Source organism: Diplotaxodon limnothrissa, linkage group LG10 (genome assembly GCF_057381915.1).
Source record: "Diplotaxodon limnothrissa isolate DT_005_m linkage group LG10, D_limnothrissa_male_GT1.1, whole genome shotgun sequence".
In the NCBI taxonomy this organism is placed as follows: domain Eukaryota; kingdom Metazoa; phylum Chordata; class Actinopteri; order Cichliformes; family Cichlidae; genus Diplotaxodon; species Diplotaxodon limnothrissa.
The window spans coordinates 34,198,429-34,212,773 of NC_140605.1; the positions used below are offsets into that span (position 1 = coordinate 34,198,429).

At 38.8% G+C, this 14,345-nt stretch overlaps 1 protein-coding gene across 2 annotated transcripts; it reads left to right on the forward strand.

Moving 5' to 3' along the window:
• Positions 1–2,890: 2,890 nt before the first annotated feature.
• Positions 2,891–10,061, forward strand: LOC146624774 (complement C1q-like protein 4). Of its 2 annotated transcripts, XM_085364737.1 has the most exons (5): positions 2,891–3,214; positions 6,524–6,586; positions 7,856–7,987; positions 8,091–8,408; positions 8,451–10,061. In XM_085364737.1, the coding sequence occupies exons 1-4, from the start codon at positions 3,004–3,006 to the stop codon at positions 8,366–8,368; spliced, it is 684 nt and encodes a 227-aa protein (XP_085220863.1). In that variant the 5' UTR covers positions 2,891–3,003; the 3' UTR covers positions 8,369–8,408; positions 8,451–10,061. The 2 variants fall into 2 exon arrangements, with proteins under 2 accessions (XP_085220863.1, XP_085220862.1); XM_085364736.1 differs by having other exon boundaries at positions 8,091–10,060.
• Positions 10,062–14,345: the final 4,284 nt, after the last annotated feature.

The following is a 14,345-nucleotide window of genomic DNA, read 5'->3' on the forward strand; positions in this document are numbered from 1 at the left end:
CATTCAGTTTTATATAATTCTACTTCAGTTAGATTTGTTTTTGCACATTTTCACATGAACATTCATTGTAACAGATAATGTCATTAATCTCTTTCTATCCCAGGTCATATGACAAAGGAAAAACTCCTTCTAATAATAAGAGACCTCTGTGAGGAGCAGTGTTGGGTGTAACGCGTTACTGTAATTAAATTACGTTTCCACTGAAAAAGTAAAGTAACTGATTACTGTTCATTTTTAGGTATTTTAATTACAGTGACTTACAATGTGCATATCATTATTAAATTTCAATAATTTGTCTTCTAAACGTAGAGGTAAACTCTGCTGCTTTAACATCGCTGTAGTGCAGCTGCTCGTCATTTCGCGTCAGTTTGCTGCACAGTCGTATTCTAAAGCAGAAGCTGCCGGACTCGCTGAAGCGAGTTTTATGACATGGACATATTCCCGTCTCTTCACTTTTCTGAAACAAGCAGACAAGAACATTACAGTAATATGTAAAAACTATCGGCGGCTGTTAATAGCAGGAGTAATCTGCTGAAGCGCCTGACACAGAGCACAGACGAACCCTTCTGAGTGATCCTTGTTCATCATCCATGGATAACACAGCGGCAACTCCTGCTGAGCAGCAAAACCTGATTTTACTTCAGCAGCACAGAAGGTGCTTAAAAAGGTGAGCTTAAAAATAACTGCAGGCGACACTGTGGAAGAGATGCTACCGCTGCTGTAGAGTCCCTGTCTTTAAAAAAAAAGATTTATTATTTAAAGAGTTTAATTTCTATTGTTTGTCCACTCAATGTTTTATTGGGATTTTAAGTATTTAGTTAAATTACTTATTTAGTAATTAAGTTACTTTTCTGACACAGTAATTAGATAAGTATTTTAAATACAATATTGATTAAGTAATTAGTAATTAATTACTTTTTTAAAGTAACTTACCCAACACTGGTGAGGAGCATCTATCTGCAGTATCTGAATGTCTCGGACTCCCGGACCATCAGCACCGGCTCCCCTCAGGGCTGTGTTCTTTCTCCTCTGCTCTTCTCCCTGTACACCAACTGCTGCACCTCCACCCACCAGTCTGTCAAGCTAATCAAGTTTGCAGATGACACCACCGTTATTGGACTCATCTCGGACGGGGATGAGTCTGCCTACAGGAGGGAGGTTGAACGTCTGGTGTCCTGGTGCAGCCACAACAACCTGGTGCTGAATGCCCAGAAGACAGTGGAGATTATTGTGGACTTCAGGAAGCACACAGCTCCACTCCCCCCATCATCCTGACTGACACCCCCATCACCTCTGTGGACTCATTCCGCTTCCTGGGTACCACCATCACCCAGGACCTGAAGTGGGAGCCCACCATCACCTCCGTCATCAAGAAAGCCCAGCAGAGGATGTACTTCCTGAGGCAGCTGAAGAAATTCAACCTGCCAACACGGACGATGATGCAATTCTACACTGCAATCATCGAGTCCATCCTCACCTCCTCCATCACCGTGTGGTACGCTGGAGCCACTATCAGGGACAAACAGAGACTGCAGCGTGTTGTGCGCTCTGCTGAGAAGGTGATTGGCTGCAGACTCCCATCTCTGCAGGACCTGTACACCTCCAGGACACTGGGGCGTGCAGCTCGGATCTCAGCTGACCCTTCTCACCCTGGACACAGTCTGTTTGACCTGCTCCCCTCAGGCAGGAGGCTCCGGTCCATTCGCACCAGAACCTCTCGCCATAAGAACAGTTTCTTCCCCTCTGCTGTCGGACACATGAACAATAACCGTATGACTGTTCCCACCACTAACACATGACCCTACGCTGTGTTCACTGCATCATTCCATGTTTGGCACTGATCACCACCTGCACTCATGTATATATCATGTATATATCTATCTACTTAGCACTTTTAATTCTTATTCTTATTTTTATTTTCATGTCTATTTAAACGTAATTTATGACAGTATGTTTGCACTGAAGCACCGCAGCAATTTCCTAATGTTGTAAACCTGCTCAACATTTGGCAATAAAACCCTTTCTGATTCTGATTCTAACTGGTTGGGGGTGAGGGGAGGAAGTTAGCTCGTACTCTGGCTTTTATTCTTGAAGTGTTTTCAAACTCGACTTTTATCACATTAATGAGCTTGACAAACAAATGTTTGCTCTCTTTATGAATTCACAGCTAAAATGTTCAAGCCAACATAAAAAAAAAGATTTCAGTTTTTCTGATTTTTTTTATTGAGTGATTTGTGTTTGTGACAGAGAATAACATTTGAGTCATAGTGAAGGCCAAAGGATCAGGAGATGTCATTAGTAACTGAGCTTTCCAGATATTCTTAAATAGCTGCAACAGTGAAGCTGCGAGTCACAAACCCCCCCCCCCCCCCCCTCTCTCTGTGTGTGTGTGTGTCAGAAAGTCATGCAGCTGATTTCCTGTAACCACAGAGGTGCTGAGGTCAGTGTGTTGCAGTTCTTCGTATTGTTGAATTGTACTTTGGTTCTTTCAACAAGCTCGACAAACAAACGTTTGCTCTGTTTGTGGAGCTGACACGATCAAACCAGCATTCAAAAATAGTTCCATCTTTTTATGACTGTTTTAAAATAAATATCTGCTTCCTGTGTGAAAAGGCCTTGAGTCAGTGAGTTCTTCTAAAAGATCTACGGCATCAACCTTTCAGCCTTCCAGTAAATATTTTTAAGCCTGGTTTTTGCACCAGGAAACTCAGAATGCTGTTAAACATCAGAGTGGGTCATGGACGCTAACGCTGGTGTTAGCTGATAAGTCCCAGCTCCGCATGTATATATGCATGAACTCTGTGTACACAGTTAACTGCAGAGAGTTCAAAGGAGAACATCTCTACATCCCTGCTCTGTTTACATGTTCAGTCCTGCAGTCAAAGTCTGATTCTGGTCCTGCGGCTCTGCAGTGTGTGAGGTGGAGGATGAGGGGACATGTGGGGCAGAAACCTCCTCATTCACGCCTCTTTTCCCCTCGTTATAAAACTCTCAGATTAACAGATGACAGTTATACAGCAGGTTTCTGTCGACAGAATGAAGATCATCATGTTTCTCCCACTTTTGCTTCTGGTCTGCTCTGTTTCAGCAGATCAGACTGAGACTGCAGTCCAACAGTCCTGTCCACAGGACATCCACGCTGTGCTGAGAGAGCTGACCGCCTCATTGGCTGTGCAGAATGAGCGGATCACTGTCCTACAGAGAGAGAATCAAGGTACAGTTTCATACATCAATGTGACTTCAGAAATATCCAGAACATCAGAAACAGGAATGACCAACATTCATGGTTATGTGTTTTCTTATGAGACTCAATATTTTTATCACAGGAATATTGGAGCAGTCTTCAGAGATTAATGATGCAATGAAACAAAATGCTTTAAAGAGCCGGTAAAGAAGCTTAAAGAGACAGAAAACTGAGACTGATCAGCTGAAGCTGCAGTCAAAAGAGATTGTAGTGAAACCATCATGGAGCTGTAAATATATCCTCTGAATGATGTGTGATATTAAAATGTTTTTTTTACATGTTTGATTGTAAAAGTATAAAACTTTAAAACATCTTAAGATTTTATAGCAGAACCAAAAACATCTCTTTTCATCTCAGCATCAGGAACTGACTGGAATGTGTTTATAATGAAACAGCTCACGGCTCCTCTTCATGGCAAACTCTTCAAACCAAATACTTCAACATTTACTTAAACACCAGTTTCTGTGTTGATGCAAACTTTCTAATCATCATTTAAAGTCCGTGTTTGTGATGTAGCGCCCCCTGGAGGTGGAAGCTCACTAACTGATTCAAAGATTTAAGGACTGAAAGTGTTTATTGTCATGTGTACAAAGCAAATCATTTCTTTGCGCAATGAAATTTTTTCTCTGCTGTCCACACACAGATGCCGGTTAATATGTACAAACAGATAAAATACAAATAGCAGGAATAAATAAGTGGAGACCAAAAAAAATTGATGCGTTAAATAGATTTATGTGCAAAAGAGCTATGAGCTTAATATGCTGGTTTGATATGTGAGATGACCTGATGTGCAAAAATTACTATTACTGTTCAAAATATTTCAGCTGTTCAAGAGTCGGATAGCAGTGAAGGAGGAGTTGTTGAGTCGGGATGTTCTGGATTTCATACTTCTGAGCCTCCGAGGGCAGAAGAGTGAACATGTCGGGTGTGTGTGGGGTCTTTGCAATAGTTACTCCCGTTTTACACGTGCTTCTTTCTACGCTGTGATATCCTTGTCAGTTTTCTTGGTATTTATTTATAATCACGTCTGTTAATCCTTGATATTTATAACTGAGTGATCTGTATATATTAGTGCTACTTTTATGCTAACATTATGTATTGTCTGGAGTTTAGTCTGTTACTGTTACTATTTTTAGAATTTCTTCTTGGAGAATATGTAACCCAAATCATTTCCTTAGGCATTAATAAAGTATTCTGATTCTGAGTGTTTCATAATACATGACCTGCCATCAGTGTTGGGCAAGTTACTTTGAAAAAGTAATAAATTATAGTTACTAGTTACTTCTTCAAAAAAGTCACTGAGTTAGTAACTGAGTTACAAGATTCTAAAAGTAATTAATTATGTTTAAAAAAAACGTTTAACCCTCTGGGGTCCAGGGTATAATTGGCCATTTTTAACTACTTTTGATTTTCCCTCCACATTTCACCTTTAAAAAGATTTATTTGCCTTGTTTGGTCTCGTTCTTTTCAGCACAACCTCGCGTGTCTGAATTTACAGTTATGTTTTCATTTTGACTACTGTATAAACACAATTGATCTAAAATCAGACAAAAAACACAAAATCCGAGTAGAAAAAGTTATGTTTTACTGTAACAACCACAAACATGTTTAATGATCATATTTCATAACTTTAAATGCAAATATAAATTGTCAATTTTAAAATCATATGCACAAGTTTTGCAAACAGCAAAGTTATTTGTATCATTTATCTTTTACCTTGATTTTTTAAATAACCATTTACAGAACAATCAGCTGTTCTTCAATAAGATGCCACAAATTATTTGTGCCACTCCAAACATTTCTGTCCACTATAAAGGAAACATCACAGCCTGATACCTGCAGGTCTGACAGCAGCAGGTGTATCACTCCTGTTTCTACCTGGAGACAGCAGTCGCCTCATTGTTCTGACACACAACACAAAACTATCCACAACACATTAACTACACACTGCAAACACGCTAAACGTCACAAATCTCTCACATCTCAAAACTCGCTCTCTCTCGCCGTCACTCCTAAATCTTCCGCCTCTTCCTAAACAACCAAATGTCATGTTGCCAAATCATTTTTTGATTGGTCGACATGGTGCATTTTTCCACCAACACAAACGGGCTGTTTTATGTTTTGTTTTTTTATTTCTTGCTCATAAGCAGAGCGTGCTCGTTGCGCTGTCCTTAGACAGTAAACATGAAACTATTGAGGAAAAAATGCTGCGTATATCTTGTTTATCATGACTCTGGTTTTACGTGGCCACACAGTTTATAAACTGGTATATGTCACCTTGTTGCTTTGTCTTTAAGTGGTCATGTGATTGTCTTACCACGACTACTTTATTCTTCCTCAGTCAAACAGCAGCACTCATGTGATTGTTTTGCCCCCTGAGATCCAGGTGTTGTGCCAGACAGTGATCATGATTACCGCGGGAGCGCAGCTGCTTAAAGCCGTAGCGTCCAGATTACTTACAGCTACTTCCGTGTAACTGATATAAGATGCTGTAAGCTGAACACAGCTTCAACCGTCTGTTTGTTGAAAAATAGTAACAGACAGCATTTTCTTCTTAGTAACGGTAACAGCGTTGTAACAATAGGAATAGTAATTAGATTACTCGTTACTGAAAAAAGTAACGCCGTTATTCCCATCACTGCCTGCCATTATCCAATGACACATCTGCTTCACTGTGTCTTTTGCTCATTTCTCCTCCTCTTTTCTCTTTTTTCTAAACTGAGCACCTGACGGCTTTGACCTTTTCTTGTCCATCTTCCACTGGTTTTCATTTTGCACTCCAGTATGAACACCCATCCCCCAACCCGAGGATCACCACAACAAAACCTAACAGACCTACACCTTAGTTCACAGATTCGCTTTGTCTAAGGTTTATTTCTGGGATTTCGCACAAATCATGAATACATGATGGTCTTGGATTTACAACGTTATGAATGAAATGTGCTCTATTTGGAAGCAGCCGGCCCCTCCCCTTTTGACAGGTTGTGTGTAAAAAAACTGTAAATTATAAATTTTAAATTGTTATTGATCCCTTGCAAGGTAGAACCTAGAATCTCCCCTAGTGTGGATAAAGATGACAGAGTTTAACAGCACAGAGTTCAAATGAGAATCAGTTTGTTCAGAGATCCAGTCAAACAAGTCTGCTTCTTCAACCATTCTCCACCCAAGGATCACCACAACTTTCTTACTTAGTTACTTTCTTACTTACAAATAAAAACCTGTGAATAACTGTGTGCTGTCAGTAAGATTTTTCTTTTTATTTCTATTATATTTTATCAGAACTAGCAACAAAGGTGGAGAGTCAGAAGACTGAGATCGACCAGCTGAAGCAGCAGTTACAAGGTACTGTGTGGGAATCTGAAAGAGAAATGTTGCAAGATTTCTATAATTGATACATTCTTACATTTTAGAATTAATGTTATATCTTAAATCTGATATTAAATTGACCAGATTAGTATTTATGTTTGAATGTCGTAATGTTAGACACTGAAACTAAAACCTGCTCTGATCAGCTCAACATCACAAGGTGACTGGAATGTGTTACAGTTAAAGACACAACGCTGCTCAACAGTGTTGGTCAAGTTACTTGAAAAAAGTAATCAGTAACTAATTACTGATTACTTCCCCAAAAAGTAATCCCGTTACTTTACTGATTACTTATTTTCAAGAGTAATTAATTACTTAGTTACTTTTTAAAAACACGATTTACAACCTGAATAGGTGATAAAGCGATAGATCTTTTTAAAACTTGTTTTATTAGTTTTAATCTTTTAACTTTATGCATCAAGCAAACATTAAAGTATATGCAACATTCTCTGACTGGAAGAAATCTGTTTACCATTTAAACATATTTTCTGCACATTCCAGCACATAAAATAAAATGTTTTGTGTGTTTACACTCAGTCTTTCAAATAGGTGCTTGCTCGGAAGTTTAGGGGATTTTTTCGCTGTAAAAAGAAGTTTTCTTCCCACGCACGATGGACACTAATGTTTTTGTCACTTTTTATGGAATCAAACTTAAAGTAAGGTCAGTACTTCCACGCTTTAAACGCTGCACGCTCATACTCTCTCCCGCACTCGATATGTGATCCATTGTTGATCTGCAGACAGCTGTTGTCACGAACGTCGCACTCGCTTACGTCACTGCCATGAGACATTCTCGCAAAAAGTCACGGTTTTAGTAACGCAGTAACACAGCGTGCTTACAGGATGTAATCCATCTCTGCTGCTCAAATCAATTTCTGTGAACATCTGAAGCTGTATTTGTGCTGTAGCGCCACCTTCAGACAGAAGCCAACAAACTCTGGAGGATCAACATATATCAGTGCTATAAATCTGTTCACAAGGTGGTGCTACTGTGTTTGAAAATCTTTAGTACCAACAATATTTTTTATTTCTTCCACATGATATCTGAGGGCAAAGCTTCAAACTAATCACCTGCTGACACAGTATGTGGATTATCCAGAGTTTGATTTCTTCTGTGGCAGTGAAACGCTTTCAGCTGTCAAACATTTCTTTCATTGGAGATTAAAGTTTTTGTCATGGTCACTTTTATGGGAAGAGTCTAACTCTAAAACAGGAAGTTTAAAATGAATTTTCTCTCTCTCTCAGTCAAACAGGTGGCTTTCTCAGCCTCTCTGCTGGATCAAGGTGAAGGAGATACTGGACCCTTTGATGACCACACTACTCTGATCTTCAAACATGTTATCACGAACATTGGAAATGCCTACAACAAAAACACAGGTAATAACACTGAATGTCACTTCTCAGCTATGTTGATGTCAGGCTGATGTTCCAGATGTTCTAACAGCTGATTTTCCATTTAACAAAAACAAATGTCCCACAGGTATTTTCACTGCACCAGTGAGAGGAGCCTACCACTTTGACTTGACCATAGTTGGTCATGGAAACATTGTTGCAGGTGCTTTCTTGTTGAGGAATGGGGAGCAAATTTCTATTACATATGAAAATCCAACATCTGGTACAGTGAGCGCCTCTAATGGAGTCTCACTGCTTCTAGAGGTTGGAGATCAGGTGTTTGTACGTCTATTGGCTAGTGCAAGGATATTTGACAGTCAAAGTCATCATAACACGTTCAGTGGTCATCTGATCTTCACCATGTGAGAGGTGTGACAGCTCCAACACTTCCTGTTTGGCCTGTCCTGTGTGGGCGGAGCTTAGCCATTTTTAGAAGTAAAACAGGAAGTAAATCACCTGCTGGAATCAGTTTCTTGCTCTCTCTCTCTCTCTTTCTGGTTGGGTTCTAGTTTTGTGTTTATTTGTTTCTACTGACTCAGATAATTTACTTCTTCTTGTTATCTTTGATTCAAATAAATCCAGTTACATGCTCAGTGATTCTCTTCTCTTTGTCCTTTCTTTGAGTCGGCTCTTCATAAAGTGCTGCTCCTCCATTAGGTCCTGACTATTTTCTATAAGTTGGTAAACTGCATCGTTTTTTATTGGCTCCACTGTCCTGTGTTGGTCAGTCTGTTATTTTGGTGACTGCTGGCCCACATGTTTGCTTTTAACTGGAGTCTTTCCTGTTAAGTTGAGCAAAATCCAACAGTTCCTCTTTTTCTCTTCTTTGATAATCATGCAGGTGTTTTTCTTAAACTCTTAACAGATGTTAAACCTAATCTGACTATCATGATAAAAATGTAAACAGCTGATTTAGTTTGATATAAAAAGGTGTGTCAGTGCTGTGGAGGAATTTCTAGAAGCTGAAATGTTTCCTTATTTTTCATCTGAATCCAAATGCAGACACAGATAACTGACTGTAAACTTACTCGGGTTCATTTCTTTCAATTCTTTACTTTCAAAATAAAAGCATCTTTGAACTCACGCTGTGGATTTCTTTATGTGTGTTTCATACATGGAGCAGAGATCAAACCTACACATGCTGGGAGTTACTATCACAGGTAAAGTGACACCTGAGGGGTGACCTATGAAGTGAGATTAGTGGTTTAGCGAGCTACGCCGAGCTGAAACTGGCTAAATTACTACGGTAATGTCTGCTGAACACATAACTGGTCATGAGCTGATTATGTTCTGAGCTTTGGCTTAAAATCTTGTGGAAGCTTCTAGTGTTTCTTTGGAAATATTGGATGGAGAGAACATTCAGAGGCTGACGTGATCGACTGAGATTTCCTGATCTGCATGAGAAATACAGATTCTCAGCAGGACAGAGAGAGTACACTAACATCAAAACCAAAGAAATATACTGCTTGTGTGAACGGCGTGTGTTACTGTGCATGGAGGAAAAAGAACACAGCATTCCAAGAAACACACCTGCTACCTACAGTAAAATGTGGTGGTGGTTCCATCATGCTGTGGGCTGTGTGGCCAGTGCAGGGACTGGGAATCTTATCAAAGTTGAGGGACACATGGATTCCACTCAGTATCTGCAGATTCTGGAGACCAATGTCCAGGAATCAGTGACAAAGCGGAAGCTGCGTCAGGGCTGGATCTTTCAACAAGACAACAACCCGAAACACTGCTCAAAATCCACTAAGGCTTTCATGCAGAGGAACAAGTACAACGTTCTGCAACGTTCATCTCAGTCCAGACCTGAATATTACTGAAGATCTGTGGTGTGAGAGAGCTGTCCATGCTCGGAAGCCATCAAACCTGAATGACCTAGAGATGTTTTGTAAAGAGGAATGGTCCAAAATACCTTCAACCAGTAGGTTCCCATTGGAACCTACTGGAAGCGTTTAGAGGCTGGAATTTCTGCAAAAGTTGGATCTGCTAAATATTGATTTCATTTCTTTTTTTGTGGAGCCCAAATTTATGCACCTGCCTGATTTTGTTTAAACAATTATTTCACTTTCTGTGAATCCAATAAACTTCATTTCACTCCTCAAACATCACTGTGTGTCTCCTACATGATATATTTAACTGACATTTTTTATTGTCACAACCAACGATTTATACAGGAAAATTATGACTATTAACAAGGTTGCCCAAACTTTTGCATCCCACTGTATATTCGGTAAATGCCTAAGACATCTTGAGAAATGTAAATCGCCGCTTGATTCATCCATTTGGTTGACTCCACCGGGGTAGCATATGCTAAGGCGCGCAGAGTAGACTGAAACTGAATGGTGAAAAGTGAAACAAATTATTTGAGAGCTACATTTTTAAAGGATAAAATACAGTTTCAAAGCAAATGAATTCATTTTCAAAATATAAAATTCAATTTCAATTTAGTGACGAACATTTACAAACCGATACATTGAATTTCAAATTAGACTAATTCAAATTCAGTTTTAAAAAGCATTTATTCAAGTTACAATTCAGATTCAATCTGAGCAATTCAAATTCAAATTTAACTTATTCAAATTCAGTTTCGGATGGCACAAAGTTCTGCCCATACAAGAGCCCTAGTTCAAAATGTGTTTTGCTCCGGCTTCTTCCATGCATGTTAAATTTAATTGGTGTGTCTGTGTCACCCTGTGTGTACCTGAATCCTATGTGATAGTTTCAGGTATCCACTCTAAGCTGGGAAAGTGTTAGAAAAACAGAGTCATATATTTTCTGCTTTTTCATAACTGGTTCTTTTCATTAAAACCCAATTGAACTTTTAAAAAAAGCCCAACTCCTGTCTGACATGCTGCTCCTGTTCATTTGTCAGTAAAACAATTATCTTTTATGAAAGAGGCTTATATTAGAAAAGTAAATTCTTACTGAATTTCTAAGGCATTAAAATGACATACTACTGCAATACTGAGATTAACCACAACACCAGACCATATGCAACACTGTCACTGTTTGATCATTTGGATTCATTGCACTTCATAAACAAACCACATTTGCCACCAGACAGCGACACACTGTGGCTAGAGGGGGTATTACATTGAAAGACTTGAAGCGCATCGGTGTTGTTATAACATTATAATTAACCAAAGCAAAACAAACATAAAAAAAGGCCGCTGTAAGTGTTAAAATGGTGAATGGCCTGCATTTGTATAGCGCTTTACTTAGTCCCTATGGACCCCAAAGCACTTTACACTACATTCAGTCATTCACACATTCACACACACTGGTGATGGCAGCTACATTGTAGCCACAGCTGCCCTGGGGCCACTGACCCGAGGTTAAATTTGATATACTTTTGTGAGCTGGCACCCAACATCTACATGTTCACTTTTTTCTTTGATATGAAAATAACTGCACTTATTAATTATTATACTGAACGTAGATTACGTACTGAACTCTACCAGTGAGAATGTGCTCTCAAGGTGGGGTAAACCTGAACATGCAGAGCTAACAGAGAGACCATTCACACTCACCTTCACTTCTTTGGACTGTGGAAAGCAGCTCGAGTACAAATCCCTGTGGAACTGGAGTCAAAGCCAGATTTCACTCACAAGTCTACAAAATGTCAGCCAACAATTAGACTTGTGCATCTTTTAGGAACAATTAATAAATACATTTGGAATTTACAGTTTATCATATTTATTTTTTTACAATTAATTTAAAAAAAAATATTTCAAACAGGAACAGAAGGTAGAGCTGAGCATTAGAAAATATCACAGAAAAGGATCAAACAAATCAAATCATCTCAAAGACAGATCAGCTGCATGCTTCTAGAACTCTGCACATTTTTAGTCTGATATTAAGTTACAAGACGGCAAAGAAAAAAATAAAGAAATTAAATCTAAGTACACAACATTTAACCAATCCTCCCAGAAACAGAAGAGGATGAAGGCAAAGCAGAGGAAAAAGTGCATCTGTAAGCTGAAATAACAGAATATCAAAAGGCTTCACATGAATGTACACAGAGACAAGACTGCATAGGGAGGAAATGTTCTCATAGCTTTGCTCTGAAATGCAATGACATCAATTATTCAAGTGTGTGACTCATGACTAAACAATGAAGTCTTGGTAAGCATGAAACGGAAGTGACCAGAACACAACAGCAGAGTCATTTTTGTTCTTGACGACTTTGCTCGAGCTCCGAGTCGTTCTGCTTCAGGATTCAATTAGCTGTGTTAGCATGTATCATAGTTAAAAAGCACTTATTACACGTTACTAAACTTGTACTTGTTACAGCAGAGAAGTGTGTTTTATGTGAAAAAATAAAATAACAGCATCTAAAAATGTGTCTGCATCGTGGCTAATTAAAGCTAGCTGGTGCGATTAAGTTTGCTACAGCTGATTTCCCCACTTTTGCATGTTTCATGTATTCACATATACAATATAACATCGTAGTATATGAAATACTACATAAAATTTGAGCTACATCTGATTATAACAGAGGAAAAATCACCATCGGTTAACCTCATCCTGATAAATGCTAACTAGCCCAGCTAGTCGTATATTTCAAGGGGATCTATTAGCTTTTCTGTATTTTATGTGATATATATTTATTTGTTTGAATACCTGCACCCCACCTGACCAATCAGACAAGAGTAGGCTGTTGGGGGGAGGGGGTCTGCATAAAGATTGTGAACCATGCATAGCTACTGTAGAGAGAATCAAAGAACGAAAATATGAAGCTAGCGAATAACACGTTGTACAGTGAACTGTAGTTAGCATTGAAAATAAGGAGCTGCGTTAGTGCCATGCGGATATTTTCTCTATTTTTTCAGAGATTTATTTTGTTGATATTTTCTCGTTGTTACAACACTAGTTTAGGGAAAACTGGTTTTAAACATTCATCTGTATTAAGAGATTAAGTCAAAAATCCTCCCGAGGCTGATCTTTACTGTGATAACACTGAGAATGGAGCATTCATACAGATGTTACAGTAAAGAAAAGTAAAGAAGAAATTGCCATCAGTTCATAGGTAAGATAACTAAGCTAAATGACCACTCAGCAGACTCTCCAGTAGCCTTAAAGCTAGTGAGAAAAACTCGGTTTACATACTTAAGTTAAAATCATTTAAGCCAAACATTTTCTGCACAAAATCCAGCATAAATACAAACCAGCAGGCAATAATTAGTGCAAATGACACAAGGAGCATTATATGGATCATAAAACTCTTATAATGCAATTTGTTAAATAAAATACTCAATATTGCATTAAAATTGCTTAAATTAGCTTAAAGACTCGAAGACGTTTTGGACATTTAGTGACTTCTTAAAATGTTATATTGAACTGCAAATTAAATGAAATGCCCTTAAATGTCCTGAAGTGAGAATGCTCACCTTATATATAAACTAATTAACATTTTTGATAATTCTAGAAAGACACAGCGCTACCAACCCCTTGTCTTTTATGCTAGTAGTGTTAGCTGCTTGTTAATAAGGTAGAAACTGCTTGTGTGTAAACTATATGAAAGTAATATTTGTAATCTTCTACCTTAGCTATACCTGCACTTTATATTTTCAAGATTAGCTAAAAAACCTAAAGCCTCACATAATTCTGAATCAATTCTGATTTGCGGTAGTACCATCAGCAAGAACCGTTTTTTATGGAAGACATAAATGTCAGTTTTTCAGTTTGTTGCCAGTTTGCTGGTTGTTTAATTGGAGGGTGTTTGTCTGCAAACAGCAACAATACGTGTACTTTATGTGAAACACAGTTTTACACCAGTGTAAGCAGCGGTGTACGTTTAGGCTCAGCCACACTAACTAACTGTTTTGGTGGAAACTGCCAGACTCACCTGCTCTTCGAAAACACAGAGCCAATGATTTCAGTGGATTAATTTTTTCGAGCCATGCTCAATTTTTACGATTCAAATCAGCTGATCAGACCAATCAGAACTCTGCTTCTGCATCAAGCGTTTGTAGCTCAAAGCGTGCACTGTTACTGAATACACAAATAGTAAAATAAAACTGTTGTACATCAGACGCACAGCTACATGCTGCTCTGGGACCATCAGCTCTGTTAAATGATTTCTCTGCACCCTGAGATGAGGTCCACACTCTGCCAACAAGAGCTCAAACATCCTGAAATATCCACGGTCGTGATAAAGTCCTGGATCAGGCCATCACATCCCCCCTGCTGTTGTCTTCTTCTGAGAAGTTTCCCTTTCTTGTTTAGAAGCATCAGGACCAGCTCATCGTGGCTACATGTCCACTTCATTTTGTTCACAGTGCATTTTTTCCCCAACACGTTACAGACACTGTTAAACTACAGGGATATGGATACAGCG

Bases quoted from the DNA above. Each gene is read 5' to 3' on its own strand.
- LOC146624774 (XM_085364737.1), top strand. From the start codon at position 3,004: ATGACAGTTATACAGCAGGTTTCTGTCGACAGAATGAAGATCATCATG. The intron at 3,215-6,523 runs GTACAGTTTCAT...ATATTTTATCAG, and splicing joins CCTACAGAGAGAGAATCAAG to AACTAGCAACAAAGGTGGAG. The intron at 7,988-8,090 runs GTAATAACACTG...AATGTCCCACAG, and splicing joins TGCCTACAACAAAAACACAG to GTATTTTCACTGCACCAGTG.